Source organism: Notothenia rossii (assembly GCF_949606895.1).
Source record: "Notothenia rossii genome assembly, chromosome: 2".
Taxonomy (NCBI): Eukaryota; Metazoa; Chordata; class Actinopteri; order Perciformes; family Nototheniidae; genus Notothenia; species Notothenia rossii.
In genome coordinates, this window is record NC_136904.1 from 60894298 (window position 1) to 60914929 (window position 20632).

General features: G+C 40.1%; 3 protein-coding genes and 1 long non-coding RNA gene across 6 annotated transcripts in view; 2 read left to right on the forward strand and 2 right to left on the reverse strand.

The window, feature by feature from the left end:
• LOC307029650 (uncharacterized protein) overlaps positions 1 to 9214 on the reverse strand; it is a gene marked incomplete at its 3' end in the record, with an annotated part of 33474 nt that extends 24260 nt beyond the window's left edge. The window contains exon 1 of the mRNA XM_079665731.1: positions 9163 to 9214. The remainder of the gene's footprint in view (positions 1 to 9162) is intronic.
• On the forward strand, positions 72 to 4350 carry LOC307029176. Its single transcript, XR_013805249.1, has 2 exons — positions 72 to 3243; positions 3495 to 4350. It is a non-coding gene; the product is annotated as an uncharacterized lncRNA (long non-coding RNA).
• Positions 9215 to 9344: 130 nt separating the features above from the next.
• Positions 9345 to 11567, forward strand: LOC307029171 (uncharacterized protein; the record flags this gene model as incomplete). 3 transcript variants are annotated; one of them, XM_079664895.1, is made up of 3 exons in its annotated part: positions 9345 to 9808; positions 10172 to 10410; positions 10798 to 11567. In XM_079664895.1, the coding sequence occupies 3 exons, from the start codon at positions 9345 to 9347 to the stop codon at positions 11565 to 11567; spliced, it is 1473 nt and encodes a 490-aa protein (XP_079521021.1). The 3 variants fall into 3 exon arrangements, with proteins under 3 accessions (XP_079521021.1, XP_079521022.1, XP_079521023.1); XM_079664896.1 differs by having other exon boundaries at positions 10232 to 10410; XM_079664897.1 differs by lacking the exon at positions 9345 to 9808 and having other exon boundaries at positions 10233 to 10410.
• Positions 11568 to 12467: 900 nt separating this feature from the next.
• Positions 12468 to 15618, reverse strand: LOC307029172 (uncharacterized protein; the record flags this gene model as incomplete). Its single annotated transcript, XM_079664898.1, has 3 exons — positions 14029 to 15618; positions 13803 to 13921; positions 12468 to 13468 (listed from the first exon to the last, which is right to left on the reverse strand). Exons 1-3 carry the CDS (start codon positions 14070 to 14072, stop codon positions 12468 to 12470), a joined length of 1164 nt encoding a protein of 387 aa, XP_079521024.1. The 5' UTR covers positions 14073 to 15618.
• Positions 15619 to 20632: the final 5014 nt, after the last annotated feature.

Sequence of the window (20632 nt, forward strand, 5' to 3'; positions counted from 1 at the left end):
ACTACATCATCGTTGTTATCGTTTCAATGCCATTGAAGACCAGTTTAGACCAGACAAAGACAAAGGTAAGCCACGTTAGCATTGTGTAGCTATCGAGCGCCACTTCTTTTGATTTACGTTTTTGTTGATAACGTTGCAAGTGTGTATCTTTCAGTGTTGAGGTGGGCACCGTTAGATTCTGTGTCTTTACGATCATAAACTATGTGTTGGATGTGCAGCTGGGATAAGTAATAAGGGAGCTATGAGTGATTTCCGGTGCATAATAGGTTAGCATTTTTCGCTCGGGGCTAATCCAGAGGCTCACTGTTAGCATTGTGGGGCCTAAGAGGATAACAGTATGTTTTTTACATTTTTTAATTTTTAATTTTTTCACAACAGTTGTATTTGGATGGAATGAATACCTATAGTGATAATTTAAAGCAATACAATTATTTTTACAGTGAAAAAGGTCAAATGGAACCGATGGTTCCCAAATTATCCAGGGGTGAGTCCGCCTGGACTTTATTTTTCTAAACCTCTCTAAAAAGGTCAAATTTCACTTGTTTTGCATCAATCTTGATACAGGGTACTTATTATGTTATAGTTTGGATTCCTAAAGCTTTTAGTCTACTAACCCATCATTCCAGGGTGGTTTTCACTATAAGTAATGGTTTTTTTTAGGCGGACATTATAATTTACATGTTTTTACTATGTTCCATCTGAATTTACTTTAAAATAAAAACATCTAGATTGATTCTGACACTTCTACATCCAACTCACAGATGTAACCTTGCTTTGAGAGAAAAGATTATTAATTTACCCCTTTTTAGAAGTGAATATATAGTCTTTGCTGTGTTAGTGGCATTTTGGAGCCTGAAACCTGAAAAACAGGCTCAGTGCTTAAGAGGTTAACATATCTGAGGACGCTGATTGGCTGAAATGTGCTGCCATATTTTTCAGGTAGAAACGGTCAGCGGTTGGCTGCTGCTGCGCTGGGGTGCTTAATTCCCAGACGAGAGAGGGTAATGATTCTAATTAAATATATAACGGTTTAGATTTAATATACCAAACAGTATTGTACTTATTATAAATATAAAACTTTCCATAGCACCTCTATTGACCAGCCGCCACTACTATATATTAACAAATAAAACATTGTGATAATGATAAGCTGTACATGTATTATCTATTTAAATATGCAAACGTACCGCCAGTGGATAACACTTTCGCCGTCCAAGCCATCTTTTTCCCATTTTTGGGCCACCAGACAAGATACTCCTTGTCCAATTCAGGATCGTACTCCCCCTCAATTAAATTTAACCGGCCAACTTCGATTGTATCATTGCTAAATTCATAGAGTCCGTAAATTTTTGTTTTCAAAATTAGCTCTAAGTAGTGGCAACAAAGTGATTACAATCCGGAGATTGCAGTTGGCACTGCGGTCTGTATCCTAGCAACGCTAGAGAAGCGGGAAGCGCGAGGCGAAAGTTGGGCACGCGCACGTCACCAGCTACCCTCAGCGGCAGAATAATCCGTGCCTGGAAAAAGTTATTTAATTTTGATTCTCATTCACAAAAAAGAGAGAGAACCTGAGAATGTACAAAAGATATTTGTCAGATTTAGGTAGATATTCCCAGGACTACAAAACGGTACCGGAGGACCCGTATGGAGGCACAACTTGTGACAGGTAAGGACGGGTTTTCTCTTCATATTGGACGAACGGGATGAACTGCCAATACAAGACGTATTTCATTTGGTGGTTTTTGTCTCACATTACTGTATTCAACTAATTATAGCAGAGTATACTACAACATTTTGAAATGTTTTTTAGATGTAGGCCTACATGCAGTGGCGGCCGGCCCATAGGGGCGCTAGGGGAGCCACCCCCCTTCTTCCCACATGTTTGATTGTCATTCAAAATTAAAAATAAATTAAAAAACATATTTCCAAAGAATATATATATATATATATGTATATATTTTTTAAAGAACAAGGTACATATTATATAGTTGGTATCAGTAAAATGTATAATCTACAATAAAATCTTGTTTAAAATTGTTTTACGATGTCTAAAGTTACTGATAAGTCACATGTTTCCTGCCTGGCCGTATCATTACCTTCTCTCATCCGGGCGGTAGAAAGGAGCCCTCAGCCAGAGCAGCAGCAGCCAACAAGCTGACTGTTGCTATCTGTAAACTATGCTGCCGAAACATAATTTCAGCCAATCAGCGTTGTCAGATCTGATGCTCATAGGGCGCTCTTTCAGCGCCCTGGCCTGTGTGTCTGTGGAGTTGTTTGGACTCGTATCCAAGGTGACGCTACAGTAGTTGTCTGCAGGTGTACACTCCGGTGCTAGTGGATCGCCGGAGCTGTAGATTAACATTTACATGCTTATTGTAGTTCTAAGGGCAATGCCTGTGGCACCATGGAGCATATGTGGGGGCTGGACCTGTATTTTACAGGAAAGGAGTGATCAGAGGTTGAGTGGTCGATTCTTGTTCAGTTTTCATCTTCCTCACCCTCTCAGACTTTGAGTTGCGCGCGCTGCTAAAGAAACGCGCTACCATAAAAACCAAACAATGATGTAGCTGTATTAAAGTCCGAGTGGAAACAGACGTGAGTAAATCTGATTTTGTCAGAAATCGGTAAAAATGCGGGAGTCTCCCGCGAAAATCGGGAGGGTTGGCAAGTATGACACACACACACACACACACACACACACACACACACACACACACAGTTTGTATTTAGTCTGATTTTAAATGCCCTAGTAAGGTTTTGTCACCATTTCCATAGCCCCACCAAAAATATTTTCCACCAGCCGCCACTGCCTACATGTATAGATTCACTTTGTGTATACTGCTATTATTCCTATTTTGATAGCAGAGGGGCAATATGTAAATTACGTTATAAAACATATAAAATCAATATTGACTCTAAAGCTGAGACATATACAGTATAAACCAACCCTATCTTTTTGCTGAGATGCCAAATTAAAATGCCCACAATCAATGTGTGTATAAATGTCTGTGTAACAGCTGTGTGATTTTATCAATTTACAGACTCTGACTCATCCAGTGATGAAGCTTCAAATGAAGATCGAATGGTGGGTGAGTATAATGTATTACAGTGACGATGAGGTTGTGTTAGATTCATTAAAATCATATTATCAGGATAGTTATTGTGTAGCCTTTTGCTTTAACTCAGGCTGATCACCATTCTGGCGGGACATATGACAAAGGGGAGGATCCACATCATGAAATGGTAGTTTTTTGCATTGACTGATCCACAGACTTAAGAAATTGGACTCACTGGTGGACTTAACTATGACTCTGCTACTTGGTCACTGATTTTTTTTTTAATGCATTGCCACTGTGCATTGCCACAAGGTCATCGTTCGTCCATCATGTACTGTCTTTGTATTCTGTTTGAATGCTCTTTTTATGATGCCTGTCTCAGGAATAGCCCCTCTTTTTTTATTGAATTAATTTGATTTCAACTTTTCTGTCTCTCAGAGTGACGATGAAGTAGAGATGGCTGCAGACGACGAAGGAACAGATCAACAACATCAAATGATACAACATAAACATGCAGGGATTGTTTTACTTATTCAAAAAAAAAATGTATTCTGTTAAAATCCATGACTTTTGCTACATTACAGGTAGCAGTAAGAGACAACACAGTTTTCTATGATGATAAGAATACAGATTTATCCGACACAAAAGAAGTTGGGTTACAAATATTTAACAACATTTATCAGGAGTTATTTTATAACTTATAGTTAACATTATTTTCACTGTATGCACATACTTTCACCCGCAATGCTACCTTCCCATTTAAATATATTTTGTTGCTGCATGCTAACACCTGTTCCCTATAAAGATCCATCTTATCTTATAGCCTTTTGCTATCTCTCAGTCTGGAGGGTCATCAGAGGACGGAGGGGAAGATCCAAACCATGAAATGGTATAATTTGTGCAGGTCCACTTTGTTCCAGTAAGACAAACTGGTGTTGCAACATTTCTTGTAAAAGTAAAGATCTCCAATGAATTGTGTGTATTGACATGTGAGGACATCATAGCTAAATGTATTGCAATTGAACATGGGGGTAAGCTATATGTGATGAAAATGCCTTGGTTTGAGACAAGTTAAATGTGGAGGGCTAGCATAAACTGTTGAGACTCAATTTGTCTGCACATATATGATGATTTAAATGTGTTTTTATTTATGCTATTATTGTTTTTTTATAACTCACTGTTTGATCATTAACTGTATTTTGTAATGCATGTGTATTTGTGTCTGTGACTGGGTAAATCTGTATGGATATTTCTAAATATGTGAGTAAAACGCCACATTGAAGCGCTATATGAACTCATATTCTCATAGTCTCATTCAATAACAACATTGAGAACATATTTATCTAAAGTGTAATTCTTTGGCTATTTTGTGTGAAGATGTGTTTAAAAAAGAAGATGAAAATATATGTTACCTAAAGTGAAACCAACTAAAACCAGCAATGAAAAATACTAAACATAAGACTTGCATTCACATTTAAAAAAAAAAAATGCATACAATGGGACTTGAGTGATTATCATGATACATACCATGGTAATGTCTGTAGTACCATTTTAATACTATGGAGTACCAGTTATCTGAGGTACCGCGGCATGTACTATAGTATCGGAGGTACCATGGTACGTACCATGGTAACAGCTGTGGTACAACGGTATGTACCAGGGTTATAACATGGTATGCATCATGGTAACATCTGAGGTACCATGGTAGTTCCATGGTACGTACTATGGTACACTATGGTACACTATGGTAACATCTGAGGTACCATGGTACACTATGGTAACATCTGAGGTACCATGGTAGTACCATGGTAGTACCATGGTAGTACCATGGTATACCATGGTACGTACTATGGTACACTGGTACACTATGGTAACATCTGAGGTACCATGGTAGTACCATGGTACATACTATGGTACACTATGGTAACATTTCCTATGGGGTTATTGGTTATGGCCATGTACTTCTGATTTTATGATTATTGAAATGTATACAATTCTGTTTCATATGGGTGTAGTCTCTTTATTTCCCCCTCAAAATGCACCAAATTGATGCATTTTCGCGTCCAACATTTAAAAAAAAATCTTACGGGGGAGCATGCCCCCGTACCCCCCTATAGGATTTGAGGTCCACCCCCACTTAAAATATATTCACAAGGACAGGTTCCTAAATAGATTTGCACATTTTTTAAATAGTAACCCATGTCCATATGTTTATTTTTGGGCAGTAGATTTAAACTAGAGGGCTATCACTATGGGCAGCAACGCTGTAAATATTGACAAATAAATCCAGCAAAATGGCACAAAAAACTGGTAGTGGCCTGGCTGGGTGTATAATTCCTGGCCTGACTTATTGTCCCAGTCCGGCCCTGATTGACGCATGACAACAAATATGCCCAGCGTACCTATGTGAACTGCGTTATGCTGCGTTCACAACGAACGCAATGCGAATATTCTAACCGATGGAGTTTCACCGCAGCTGTCAGCTGTGTTTACTCCTGTCATTCAAACAGGATGCGCTGGAAAGGGGGGGGGGGGGGGGCTTATATCCATGTAAATACTGTGGTGGAAACCAACTATGACAAAATGAACCTATTTTACTGTGATTTAATTGTAATACACGTTTCAAAATGATGCCGAAGTAACTAAATACTGATAACGGTTAGTAAAAACCAAGCTGTCTAGTCAGGATTCAGACAGTATTGCACTTCATTTATTGTCTTGGTTGATTCTGTTGGCTTATATTTTATTGGATCAATAAGGTATTTAAATTGTTTTTCCCTTTTGAAACAGATGTTCAGTTATGTTAAAGTCTTTGATTGCACTTCAAGTCTAAAGTTTACATTTTAATTGTTTGGCACTGACTTTTCCTTATTGATGTTTTATGTTTAACTTAGTTATGTTTTACTCTCCTTTTCATGTTTATTGAGGTTACATCACTGCTAGTGCTACCTAAAACAGAAAGTGAATTTTTATCCTGAGAAACTGTGCCTTGAATATTTTATTTTATTTAGCAAGAGAGTGCACTTTACTTGGTGAAGAAACCAGTGTTAACGTTTGGGTGTAGGCCTACCTACTTGAACACTGAGGAACCATATCAAAATTCCTGTTGAATTGTTCATTCAGGAATTCATTGCAGAATTAAAACCAGCTTGAAATGGTATTTTGGTCTGTTACTCCTTTTTATTTTAGTTGTTGTTACCTTGTAGGTGGTTGTACTGTTAAGTAACTTGAAAAATAACCATAATAACCGACATGAAAAAATATCGTGATAAATATCGTCTATCGTGATATTGCTTAAAAAATATTGTGATATTATATTTTTCAATATCGCCCACCCCTAACCCTGAGTTATTTTTTTTAAGTACAGTGAGCTTTTCTAAAATATACAGTAAAGAGACAAACCCACCAGCATTATAGGATATACTATATGACTTTGAGCCAAATACTTGTTTTTGGGCTGTATAAATAAATTGACTTGAAACAGTTGCTGATTTAGAGTACTGGCACCTTTTTTATTCCAATTCAAGCACTGGGTGTAACTAAAGTATGACTTAAGACTTGATTATATTTCACATCATTAATCCAAATCAGCAAAGAACACTGACATTTGTGGACAAATACATTTAATTAAAGTCAATGTTTCAGTTATTTCAGTGTAACTAATGGTATTAAATAAATGTTGTGGAGTAAAAGTACACCATTTACCTCTGAATTGGAGTGAAGTAGAAGTACAAAGTAGCATAACATGGAAATACTCAAGTAAAGTACCTCAAAATGCTCGTTTGAGTAAATGTACTTAGTGACTTTACACCTCTGCATTCAGGGCAACACTGACTCAGCTGTGATCTTCTTGTTTGGCAGTTTTTCTCCTGCCTACGGGTGTCAGACCTGCATGTCTCCACTAACTTCCCTACAACGTTGGCCACAAACCTGCCACAGTCCCACGCTTCAAAGAATCTTATAGCCAGAGATAAAGTATTTTTATTAGCTGTGTCATGGTGATCAGCTCAGTAGTAAATTAGCCTGATAATCCTACTTCAGTCGTGGCCTTACTCCCTGTACACTGCTTCCTCCATCTCTGCATTTGTGAGTGCTCTGTGAGGCAACTAATTGGGACCGAGTAACAGACTGCACACTGACCCCGTCCTCTTTTCTTTCTTCCATCCCTATTTCTTACTAATTTCACTCCATTTTCATGTCTACGCTGGTATGCCATATGCAGGACATTATGCTGTGTTGGTGGCATCTGTCTCTTTCTGTGTGTGTGGGAAAACATTATAGGGAAAACAAATGTATCAAGAAAAAATGTATAGATATAAACCTACTACTTACAGCACAATCATAGTGTAGTGCAGTGGTTAAAGGTCGACCAACAGCCGGGTCATGCGCATGAGACAATGTTTGTCAGACTGAGTAACACCAATTGGTTTCATCCCAATGATTTCCTGGCTTTTTATTTTGGGGACCAATGAGTTGTTATTTTTCATGAAATATCTCAATATAAATATGGCAGCACTCGTTGTGCTTGTGATCCTATGACTTTTTCAAAGGTAAACATACTTTCATATATGGCCACATAACCTGTATGACTGACACTATTCTCATTACATTGATACTACTGACGACTAATATGGTGATCATGGTAGAACGTGTTCTGAGTGCCTGATAAAAAGAAAAACCTGTTTATACAATTTCTTATTGAAGTCACAACTCTACTCTAGTCATAATAGTAAAGGTTGTCATTTAAAGGCCTTTTGATATAATATGTAATGTACAAATGTAGTTCTCAGGACAATGAAAGGGTTAGACTGCTAAGGTAAAAAAACAAAACAAATTAATTGTATCTCTGTGGTGCTCTCAAGGCAAGGCAAGGCAAGGCAAGGCAAGGCAAGGCAAGGCAAGGCAAGGCAATTTTATCTATATAGCACCTTTCAGCACGCGACAATTCAAAGTGCTTTACAAAATAAAAACAAAAGACATTTAAGAACAAATACAGCATAAACACATTATTAAATGGCATTTAAAAACAGGCATAAAAAAGCAAAGATAATGAAATAAATAAATGAACACAGCAGGTACAGAATACATGAATAAAAGGCATACTGCAGTGTGAGTATGAGCAGCTCAACTAAAAGCAGCGGCAAAGAGATATTTTTTTAGTCTGGATTTGAAAATAGGAAGTGTTTCAGAGGACGTGCACGATTAGGGCAGTTTGTTCCAGATTGTCGGGGCATAATAGCTAAACGCTGCTTTTCCATGTTTAGTTCTTATTCTTGGAACAGAGAGCAAACCCGACCCAGAGGACCTGAGACTCCTGGATGGTTCATAGATATGCAGGAGATCGTTTATATACCTCGCTCCTAAGTCATGAGTCATTTAAAAACTAGCAATAGTATTTTAAAATCAATTCTTTGGTCGACTGGAAGCCAATGTAAAGACTTCAGAATCGGACTGATGTGATCCACTCTTTTAGTGTTTGTGAGGACTCGAGCAGCAGCGTTCTGAATCAGCTGCAGCTTTCTGATGGATTTTTTTGTGAGTCCTGTGAATACACTATTACAGTAGTCGAGTCTACTGAAGATGAAAGCATGGACAAGCTTTTCTAAGTCCTGTTGTGACATTAGTTTTTTAATCCTAGATATGTTCTTCAGGTGATAGTATGCAGACCTAATAACTGTTGTAATGTGACTGTTAAAATTCAGGTCTGAGTCCATCACTACACCCAGATTTCTAACTTTATGAGTTACTTTGTAGTCTGCCGACTGAAGCTCTGCGATTACTTTTAATCGGTCTTTCTTTGCTCCAAAAACAATGATCTCAGTTTTTTGTTTGTTCAATTGGAGAAAGTTCTGAGTCATCCAGTGATGTGCTCAATGCACTTGCTCAATGTTCTAATCAGAGAGTAGTCTCCCGGTGTAATTTTTAAATAAATCTGGGTGTCGTCTGCGTCGATGTGGTAGCTTCGATCACTGTTTTTAATCATTTTTAATAATTTGAGCCAGTGTGGCACCCCTGGGATGTGTGACCACATTAATATTATTCTTATTGTTATTTAGAGTTAAAACATGCATTTATTTTTTACATCTGTTATTTTCATTTCACTAACTTGGTCGATAGATGCAGTGAGTAGTGAGGCGGAACGTTTGTGTTCGATTCAATGGTTCCAGGGCACCGATTAAAGAGACGGATGTTCCCGGGGTTTCCTCAGAAGCAGCATCATTGTGTACAAACACAAAAAGGGTCTATAAGACCCTTTTTGTGTTTGTACACAATGATGACGTAGAACGTATGCGCGCGCATTGTGGCAACAGAAGGATGGCAGAGATAAACAGCTTGTCAAGCTACGCAAGGGGATTATCAACTAAAGATCGTGAATGTTACCTTAACAAGTTGACTTTGACAAATGGTGTCCGACTTCCAGATCCGTGTTCTATTGATGAGTGGGTTGAAGACGTTAGCAAGTGGCCGAATATACAGTGGCCAGATATATATACCTATTTAATTGAGAAACCAAGCGTGTACACCAGAGAGAAATTACGAGCCTATAGATCAGTGGATGCTTACGAATACGTTGTCTGTGGTCATGTACAGAACGTCAAATACCATGACATAGACTCAGAGTTTTGTATTTTGAGATCAGAAATTCTCCCTAGTCAAAGACAAGGACACAAGACAAGGATGTATGAGGCTTGGGTCATAATCAACCAACGAGAAAACTACGTCCTCACAGCGAATTGCACCTGTATGGCGGGGTAAGTAGCCTATTATTTGGTGTTGTGGGCTTGTAGGTAACAGTTCAGGGGTGTGTTACTGTCCTTTCAGCTGGCTATTACTCTCCTTTCCATATCAAAAATCGTATGCCTTGCCCTGTAACTTTCTCATCATAACCAGGGTTTGAAACTAACATGTTCATGAACAACAACACAGTGACAACAGGATTCAAAATGTCAGCAGCCAATATCATTCAGTTACATTCAAAACCTGATTAAGCTTAGGATACTCACATGTCTAGTAAGTTAGATGTTTACCTACTTCATAGCCAGAGCCGAGATTTGTCTGAGAGCAAATGTTACTTTCAAGCCCAGTATGTTTATTATGATTTTGTGAATTTTCAGGCTTGGGTCATGCTGCAGCCATGCAGCTGCAATATTATTCAAAGTTAAGCTCTATGTTAGGATGGGAAGGACAGAGAAAGCAGCGGTTACTTCTGGATTGTGCATGTGGAAAGACATCAGCAGGAAAGAAGTCAGACCAGCTCCATTGAGGGAAATCAGCTTCCACAAACCAAAGAGGCTTGGCAGGCAACTTCCAGCAGCTTCAACATCTGCTAGGAAGAATAGTAGCACACCCAGAGGCATGTAATAGTTGACAGAGCCTAGATAAGTTTCCTTTTGCCATAGTGCATTTAATTAATTCTCAGGATTTCTCCTCAGTGTCTTGACACCATAATGTAGCCTGAGAAAGGTGTTACTTGGTGATGCAGAGATGAAAAGGCCTACAGACCAACGTGGCATCATGACTTTTTGTAAACATACACGCTCAGTTTGAATAGTTTCAGTATCATTTGTTATGTTAGTTTGAATATGTCTGTCCTTTTGTCTTCAGATTACTAATTCTAGAAATTCGATTGTTTGTTATCTACAGCTTAACTGGTCTGGTTTTAGAATAATTCAGTCATTATTCTTAAAATGTGAACATTATGCAGCACACTAATTGTGTCTTTTTGTTGCTCTATTATCAGTGTTGACAGATGATGACATCCGGGAACTGCTGGATGTGTACCCAGGTGCTGCAGTGCTGACGAGCCTGGAAAACAGTGACACGGACACTGCATCGTCTGACACTGATTCAGAAGAGTATCCAGACTTACCTGAGCCCTTGACTGCTTTATTTGATGCAACACTCCGGGAACTCTCACCACAGGAAATGAAGGTGAAATGTGAGGATACATTTCACAAACTAAAAACTACACTACAACCTCAACAATGTGAGAAACTGGAATTTGTGACACGGAAACAGTCAAGGTCAAATGAGTGGCAGACCTATAGGGCTGGTCGGATCACAAGTACCAAATTTCACCATGCAGCCACAACTGACAAGATCAGCAAAACATACCTAAATGATATAATGCAGTACAACAAAACAGAGTTAAATGTCCCATCTGTGCTCTGGGGTCAAAACATGGAGGAAACGGCAAGACAAGCCTACACTGCATTTATGTCCCAAAGCCATCCAGATTTCAGCATCAGCTCATGTGGCTTAGTAGTGCAACCTTCTGAGCCACACCTTGGATCATCGCCAGATGGGATAGCAAGATGTACCTGCTGTGGCAAAGGGGCGGTAGAGATCAAATGTCCCTACAAATACAGGAATAGCCTTCAAGGATGTACAGAAGACAAGCAGTTTTGTCTGGACAAGTCATTCTCTTTGAAACATTCACACACATACTACTATCAAACTCAACTTCACATGTTTGTGTGTGGTGTTAGCTACTGTGACTTTGTGTTGTGAACTAAGGAGAAGTTCATTGTGCAACGTATCCTAAGAAATGAAGAGTTTCTGCAGGAGGCTTTGCCAAAAGCACATGAGTTCTTTAGCTCGAGTGTGTTGCCTGAATTACTGACAAGAAGACATGATCCTGTCTTGGTGTCACAGAGAGCCTGCGAATACTGTGAAAGACCAGATTTTGGTAAAATGATAATCTGTGTCAAATGCAACAACCACATTCACTACAGTTGTGCACACATAAAAAGGAAGCCAGCAACATGGTTATGTAGGAAATGTCTGAGAGTTGAGGCTTGAATGCCTTCATGTAGGAGTGGGCAATATAATGTATTGTATTGTGATAGGAGACCAGATATGGTGTTAGATGTCGGTTATGGATTGTCTTTCCCTGGTTGTTAAAGTTGCATTACAGTTGAAACAATGAATTCATCATCAGCCTTTTCTTTACATTTGATGTTGTTATTGACAGCTGTGTCTAGATGCACTTCAGTGCAACAAGATATTTTAAGTTTTATTCTGTAATGCTATATATGTATCCATAGAGATAATTTGCGACCTACAATTATTATTTACTGTTTACAACATACAGAACCAGTTTGATTCTAATATATTATACATACTCCTACTTTCTATGTTGTTAATGTTTAGTGGCACTTTAATGGCACCTGAATGGAATGAAACTCTGTTAGTAACAGCATTACAAATAAATGTGATACTGCACTCTGAATTGTTGAGATAATCTGGGGGGGAAAGGACCATTAGACACACCAGTGGCAGCCAATGTGGGGAGGTTTATTAAAATGCATTAAGTTTTAAGTACAGTAGGCCTATATACATGTTTTAAAAATGTAAAATCACCTTATAAGTCATACATGGTTATGTGTAACTCATTTGGGAACAACACTCTTAGAGGTTTGTGAGGGCACCACATACAATAACAACAACATCATCTAGTATGTCAACCTGCGACAAAGGAATAAATGTTTGTAAAATCTTAAAGTTTTTCCACCGACCAATAACTCGCTCTACATGGATCCTCACACGAGAAAGTTGTCTAGATGTGTCCACTTCCTGTGCAGAAAGCTGCTTCTTTCCTTTTGTGAAATGAGGGATACGAAGGGTTGCACCATAGGCCGCAAGCTCATCTCTGATGAGAAATCCTCTGTCTGCTAAAACCTCATCCCTAGGTTCCAAAAGTTTGAGGAAACCTGACTCCTTAGTGATCTGCTTGTCTGAAACCCGTCCACCCCACCCAGGAGACAGAAAGGAAATTGCACCAGCTGGAGTGATGCCGATCAAATATTTAATGGTGTTGTTGTGTTTATAGTTTGACCATGTCTGGGCCCTGGAAGTCAGATTACTGGGTCTAGCTATAAACATTTCTGTGCAATCTATTATGCACCGGCATCTTCTAAAGTTGCGCTTTAATATTTTTGGCATATTTTTAAGTACTGCACCCTTACTTGGCCATTTAATGAGTGGCTTGAGGACCAAGGCCATAGCAGGGACCCAGCTCCGCAAAATATTTGATAAGGTGGTTTTTGATACCTGAAATCTATAAGCCAAGTCAGTATTACATAGGCCCAACCTTAATTTCATCAATATAATCAATAGGTGGTCCTCTACTGTAAGTTTGTTGTGAATTCTTTCTACGCTGCCCATCATTTTTGTAATTAGCCACTCAAAGACCACAGAGGTCAGTCCTGTGAGAAAAATCAATTGTCCAATGTTGCACTTAACAGTGGTGTAGGAGAATGTAGATTTGTGCAGCTCTTCTTTCAGCTTTACATTTTCTGCTCGTAGTGTGTCAAACTCCTGTCGCAGGTTGACATATTCCTCCTGAAGTTGACTGTATCTCAGGTTCAGATCATCGTACTCTCTCTTTGGAACTGGGATATCCTCTTCAGCTTTAATATAGAAAAGTGAAAAATTAGCATGTGCTGCAACCAATGCAAACAAGTTCACAATTCAGGGGTTCTCACACATTTTTACCAATGAATTTTCAAAACTTTTCCATGACAGAAGAGAAGATACATTATCGATCCCAGGGGGAGATTTTTCCTCTGCATTTGACCCATCCAGGGGCCAGTGTACACGTCACACACAGAAATACATAGCAATTGGAGCAGTGGGCCTGGCAGGAGCACACACACACTAGGAGCACATTGACTCTTTCAGTGAGGGTGGGAACCCTGACAATCAATCAGTTAATTGTAAGATGATATATTCATATATTCATACCAGGACAATGATCCATGCTGCATTCTTGTTCTGGATCCATGCTGCATTCTTGTTCTGGAGTTTCAGAAGTAACACGTTGATTTGCTGCAGTGTCAGCTCTCCTCCTTTTCCTATGGTACCTACAGTAACAGCAGAAATTCATAGTTAGACTAATCCATATCTCAGAACAGCAGCTGTAGGCACCAAAGCTTATGCTCGACTGAGAGGATGTCAACTCTAATCTTACCTGTCCATCTTTGCATTTGGGTTCTGGCTTTGTTTTGTGTACATGAACACAGATGGCACAAAATCAGGATTACTAGAGTCCAATGATGCCTTGCCTGCAAAAATAAAACACAAACACGTTTGTTTAGCCTAGCAAGCTACTAGGCCAGGGGTCGGCAACCCGCGGCCCACGGGCCGCATGCGGCCCTTTAAGCCCCCCCCTCTGGCTCCCTTGAGCTTAGACAAAAATAAGAAGGAAATAAAATAAAAGTATTTGTAGAACTATTTATATTTTGTTGCATGGTTGAAAATGTTTGGTATCTTGTATTTTGAGGTGATACTGTGACACATAAATAAAAAACAAAACGGTTTTAATTAGGTCAACTAAAATATGCGTCATATCCTGCTACGGTCCCGCGCGAGCGCCTTTTCCTGCGGGTGAATAACCTGGCCCCCGGCTCGATGAGCGAACTATGGATAAATCAAAGAAAAGTACCGGAGGAACACAGGAATTAAATTCTGTGTGGACAGAGTTATATGCTTTCACAGCAAACGATGCTGGTTTACCGGTATGTTTGATGTGTAGAGAGAAGTTGTCAACGGTGCTGCTGCAGCCTTTACGTATCGAGGAACAACAAGGGAGAGGAAGACAGCTGACAATCTTCAGTCATAATTCAATGGGGTATGTAATTTATTTCAGAAAACACTTTTTGTTATATTCCATGGAATGCTCTTAACGTCCCGATAGCAATGAATATATTAAATGCTTTGACAATAAATACATACAAAAATTAATCTCTGGAAGCCGTAGCGCTGTAAAAAGCACGGCATTTTAGCCGGCCCGGCTAAAATGATTGGATGGCCTACCTGCCTGTCAGCCTTCCATCTGTGCACAAACTTATCTCGTGGCCTCATTGATGATGCGCGTTCGTGTGTGTTGGAGGAGGGACTCTGTAAGAAAGTCTGAAGGACGAGGCATATTTTTTCCGGTTGTGTATTTTCAAATTCTAGCGCACTCGAGCTGGTTTCTCCATTCTTACCTACCCTACCTTTAACTCTTTTTAGGGTGCAGCTATATGTTTTATTTATTTCAAAGTGGGCACATTTTAATAATATTTTTTTTTCCTTCAAATGTGCAGAGGACTCCCCAAGTGCTGTGTTTAATTTATTTTAAAGTAGGCCTGTGTATTATTTTTAATTCTCCTTATAGGAGTTATTTGTTTCTTATTAGAGGTTAACAGTTTTATATAATGTAATAAATAGCCTAATACATGCAAAAAAAAACGTAGTCTTTGTCTGATATAGGCCTAACAATAAATACAACTTTATTAGCTATCAAGCTATGAAATATGTTTAGCGGCTCCAGACAAAAAAATGTTGGGAAAAAGGAGCAAAATGGCTCTTTTGGTCAAAAAGGTTGCAGACCCCTGTACTAGGCAAATCTAACGCCAGCTTATCAAACTTTAGCTGCATTTGATTATTATTCTACATCATACAGACAATCACTAATGTAAACAAGGCTCTCCCGTAAAATCAAAGAGTAGGCTAGATAACCTCATTACCTGATATAAAGTGGGCGCTGCAGACGCGAGCATTTTTGATTATGTCCTCATTCCAGGCCACTAGGGATGTGCATCTCCATCACTGAGGCCGATGCGATGCGCATCTCGATACGTTACCACGATACGATACATTAACGATACCTTTGAAACACCAGGCGATGCGATACGATACGATTCACCCCTGTTGCGATACAGTTCGATACGATTTGATTCAACATTATGCGATTCGGGGCGATACGATGCGATTCAACACGATGCAAAAATAATGATACTTCAATATGGTACGACAGAGGATTTTTGTTTTATTCCTTATATTAAGCAAATCATATATTAACAAAAAAGTGCTTTACATATTTGGTACTGCACATCCCATCATGCCGTTTATTTTTTTACCTTTAAAAGCTCTCCAGAGTACAATTGTATAACACCTCACAGTTAAACAATGTAAGGATGCATTGCTCATGATTAACAATGTGCAAATAACAGCTACCATAGAGCAATGCCCATCTGCCAGCCTGATGTGCTTAACACTCAGAGGCTAACACACCAGTGAGCAGAAAGCATTGGTTTCTATCTGAACAATAAAGAAAACAAATAACCTTTCACAAACAGGTATTTCATAACTGCTTACAGTAAGGAAGACATTTAAATTGTTATTGGCCGTCACAGGCTGCTGTAAGCTAAACACCTCTCTCTGACAGAACACCTCACTGAGTGATTTAACTCATATGTCTCACTTTCAGGTTTCTCTTTTCAGCCGCAGACCCCATGTCGCCTCTTTATGTGCGTCGCTAAGTTCCTCGTAGCCTACTACTTGTGTACTTTAAAGCGGCTCGGCATCGTTAACAATTTGCGAGTGATTTTTCAAGTTGACCGTCTGTAGTAATAGTGCCGCGCACATATACCATCAGGACGTTACTGATGGGGTGCGGCTGCGGAGTGATACTGTGTATATGCAAGTCCGCATCTAGGACGGATCTATGTATCATGGCTGTAGACCTGTTAAGTAATAAAGATACCTCATACAAAGGTCCACGGATACCTTATTACTCTCCATGACCTGCGGTCAACTATATAGCATAAATGACTATTACACCGTCTTTCTTGAACAATCCGAAGTGTTGCCAAACGTTTGATTTGTAGGTATTTTTCGCTGCGCTGTGTTTCTCTTTCTCCTCAACTTCCGTGTGTGTTGATAACTGAGACTCTCGTTCTCCGTAGTGGCGAAGCAAATATCAAAGATCGTCTCTGCTGAACGTTGACAAGATAAGGGGATTTTATATGAATGAATCGGTTTTTTACCGATGCAAAGACGCTACGCAATCGATGCATCGCGAGTTCAACCCAAACTGTAGCCGATGTGCACTCTTTCAACCGGTGCACTCGCATCTTGAACGTTTATGCCGGTGCACCGATGCGAATCGGTGAATCTTAACATCTCTACAGGCCACACGTTTAATCGCCTGCAGCCACAGACGCCGCCGGTTGCTCTGAAATGGTCGTGGTCCTCTCGGAATCCTATAAAACTTTAGTCCGCCGGTGGAATAGCGATTCGTACAACCGTATACGCAACAACCAGACATGTTGATGCTGGGTACAGTTTGTAAATACTTGCTAACCAGTTGCTACCTCGTCTTTGTCATTCAGAACTGCTTGAAAACAACACCACTTCCGTTGCCCACATGCGCGCGCAACTTTTTGATGACGTCGGCTGTAAAAGGGTCTATAGATAGAAGCATAGATATATATAAACACTAGATGACTCACCTGCGCTGCTGGCCAATGGAGACCGACGTTGCCACTTGGCCGCCATCTTGCCACAGGCAGTTCTCTCATTCATAACATTATGGTTTACTATTTAAATAACCATAGCTTGCTCCATTTTTAACCAATTTTCAAACGGTTTGGTTTCAAAGATGTAGTTATGATACTGCATACTTATAATCATGGACTTTCATATGAAAATAACATTAATCAGATAAAGCAATAGCTATACACACACACACAAGGTATTTATATTAAATATTTGCCGGTGTATATATTTCCATTAATTTTATTATATTGTTAATATTTTAAATAAATTATAAATAAATTATAAAATTAAAATACATTTATATTTTATATATAAAAATCGGTCTCATGTTACCACTCTGTAAGCCAAGAGTTGTTAACACTAGAACCGCCAGAGGTCGCTGTATACCTAAAACCGCCAACGGGTAAAATGTACCCGCTATAGATTTTCAAGGTACAATGTTCTTTTATTTATCATACAGAACAGTGAGTTTTGATCGCACAGGGATGAAACTTATACCAATAGAATCTGTGGACTCTCAGCTTTTCATATGATATAGGTTGTGCAGATATAGCATGTAGTTTAAAATATCGCTAAGAGTGCTGATTTAAATACTTGGTGTTAGACTTGTGTTTTGTTTCGGTACAAATCTCTCTATCTCTCTCTATCGATATATCTGTAATGTTCTGTTCTATGAACATATAATTGTCAACATAAATAGACGACGCGGACTACTTCTCTCATTCCGAGTGTCCATCTTTCTTCAACCGGCACGTAACCTGCACACATGCATTACGTCCTCAACGTGAGCTCAGTCATCCAAGATCTTGTATTCTCCAAGATGTTACACTATCTATAACTATCTATCTGTCTATCTCTCTCTATCCATCTATCCATATATCTATCTATCTATCTCTCTCAATATATCTCTCTATCTATAAGGAACCGCAGTAGACAAAAGGCATTGCTATAGCAACACGTCATGTTTACGCTGCATTTTCTATGAGGTAAATATTACCCGCTGGCGGATATGGGTATAAAGGGCAATTTATTTGGCGATTTTTTCAATCTGACTTCATATTGACAATTGTTAACAACAGAGGCAGTGGCGTAGCGGAGGCCCCCGCACCCCCCGCAGTGCGGGGGAGCCCTGGACCTTAGGGGGCCCCGCCCCCACTGTAGGCTATCCTCTTAGATTTCGTAACGCGGGAACAGGGCGCAGAGGGCAGGGCCCCCCCCCCCTCCCTGCTATGTTGCTAGGCACCCCGTCCCCGTCATGTGTACGCTACCTGTAGTAGTACAACAGTGTGTCATTATAATTATTTGCTGACCTGCGATAGGGCTAGCCGGCTGATAACTAATGTTCATTGGCAGGCTGGGCAGCGTTCAAAACAAAGCGGGAAGCATTGCTCATATAAATAACGTTCGTTAGTTGCATTGCCGGTAAACATGAAAAATTAAGCGCCACTACCCAAGCGGTGCTCAGAAAAGCAAAATGAGAGCAAAAGCCGAACAGGAGAGGGCAAAACTACCTAAAATAACGTCATTGTAACGGCAGGCAGCAAAGGTAGACGTAAACTCTAACGTTACTGCAGAGAGGCCGCTAGCAACCCCCCCGGCCCCCGGCCGTCAGCTCCGAGTCCAGGCAGACAGCCCAGCAGCCCCGTTACAGCCGAGCCAGCTAGTCGTGGCTCGCGCTTCGAGACAGGTTAGACATTAGAATAATAGAACGTTTTATTCGCCATAACCAGTAAGAGTATGCTACAGGTTACATTGGAATTGGAATCTAATCCGTTCATTTTTGCAGGTCATCAAGAAGTCAGCTGTGCCCCCTCCGAGGCCAGTTCAGACATAGCCAAGGTTGCCCAGCCAGCTAGCCGTGCCCCGACAGTGACAGCAGCTCCCACCCACCCTAGGGACACGTTGGCCAGCGACAACTCTGTGACTGAATACCCTACTGATGGGGGGAAATTCCCTGTAGATTTAGAAGACGATGATGTTAAACGGTACATTCTGAATAACGGGCCATGCAAGCCTGAAGGGCCATTCAAAAGGGATGGGAAGGGAAGGTGCTTTTCAAAAGAGTTCTATAACAAAACATCTAAAATTGGATGTAGAATTCCGCGCAAGTGGCTGTTACTCGCCATCTATGGACCGGGTGTACTGTGAGCAGTGCTGGCTGTTCGGTGACAGACCGTCTGCCCATCACCTCCACCAAGCGTGGAGAATAGGAATAAATGATTGGCAGGGTCTCTCTAAAAAGATTAAGGAACACGAATTCTCTCGCTCTCATTTGGCAGCATGTGCCGTGCATGATACGTGGAAAAATAATCTGACCATTGACGCGCAAATATCATCTGAGTTTAAGAGAGAGGTGGGGTTTTGGACCAAGGTCCTAACCAGAATAACTGATGTTGCAATAACACTGGCCTCTCGCAACTCTGCTTTCCGGGGTCACAGAGAGAAAATAGGTGATATAGATAATGGTAATTTCTTATCTACCATAGAACTTATGGCGCGTTATGATCCAGTTCTGCAAAGGCTTATTGAAAGCAAAAAGAAGGTGCACTACCTAAGTCCTCAAACTCAAAACGAAATGATTTCATTGCTATCGAAAAAAGTGCAGGACACAATCATTACAGACATACAGAATGCAGAATTATATTCGATTATAATGAATACTACCCAGGACATTTCAAAAGTAGACCAACTGAGTCAAGTGTTCAGATATGTTACTATAGCAAATGATGAAAATAGAAACCCTACAGAGGTGAAAATAAACAAAAGTTTTTTGGGCTTCCATGCAGTCACAGACCGAACTGCTGCAGGTCTAGAGAGAGAAATTCTCGAATCGATGGAGAGAAAGGGGATACTACTTGGGAAGTGCCGCGGACAGGGATATGACGGGGCTAGCAATATGAGTGGTGTCTACTCCGGTGTACAAAAACGCATAAGGGATAAAGAGCCCAATGCAGTGTACATTCATTGTGCTGCGCACAATTTAAACCTTGTACTCAATGACGCATGCCAAAATATACCTGAGATAAAAGACTTCTACGACACTGTTGAAAGGCTATATGTATTCTTTAGTGGAAGCATCAAACGATGGGAGCTTTTGGAAACACACCTCTCAGTGCCCAAGGCTGGCCATCCTACACTGAAGAGACTATGCCCGACACGATGGGCATCAAGATAAGACGCCGTCCAATCATTGCGGTTCCGTTATGCTGACATTATGCAAGCGCTAACTAAGATAGACTTGCTCTCCAAAG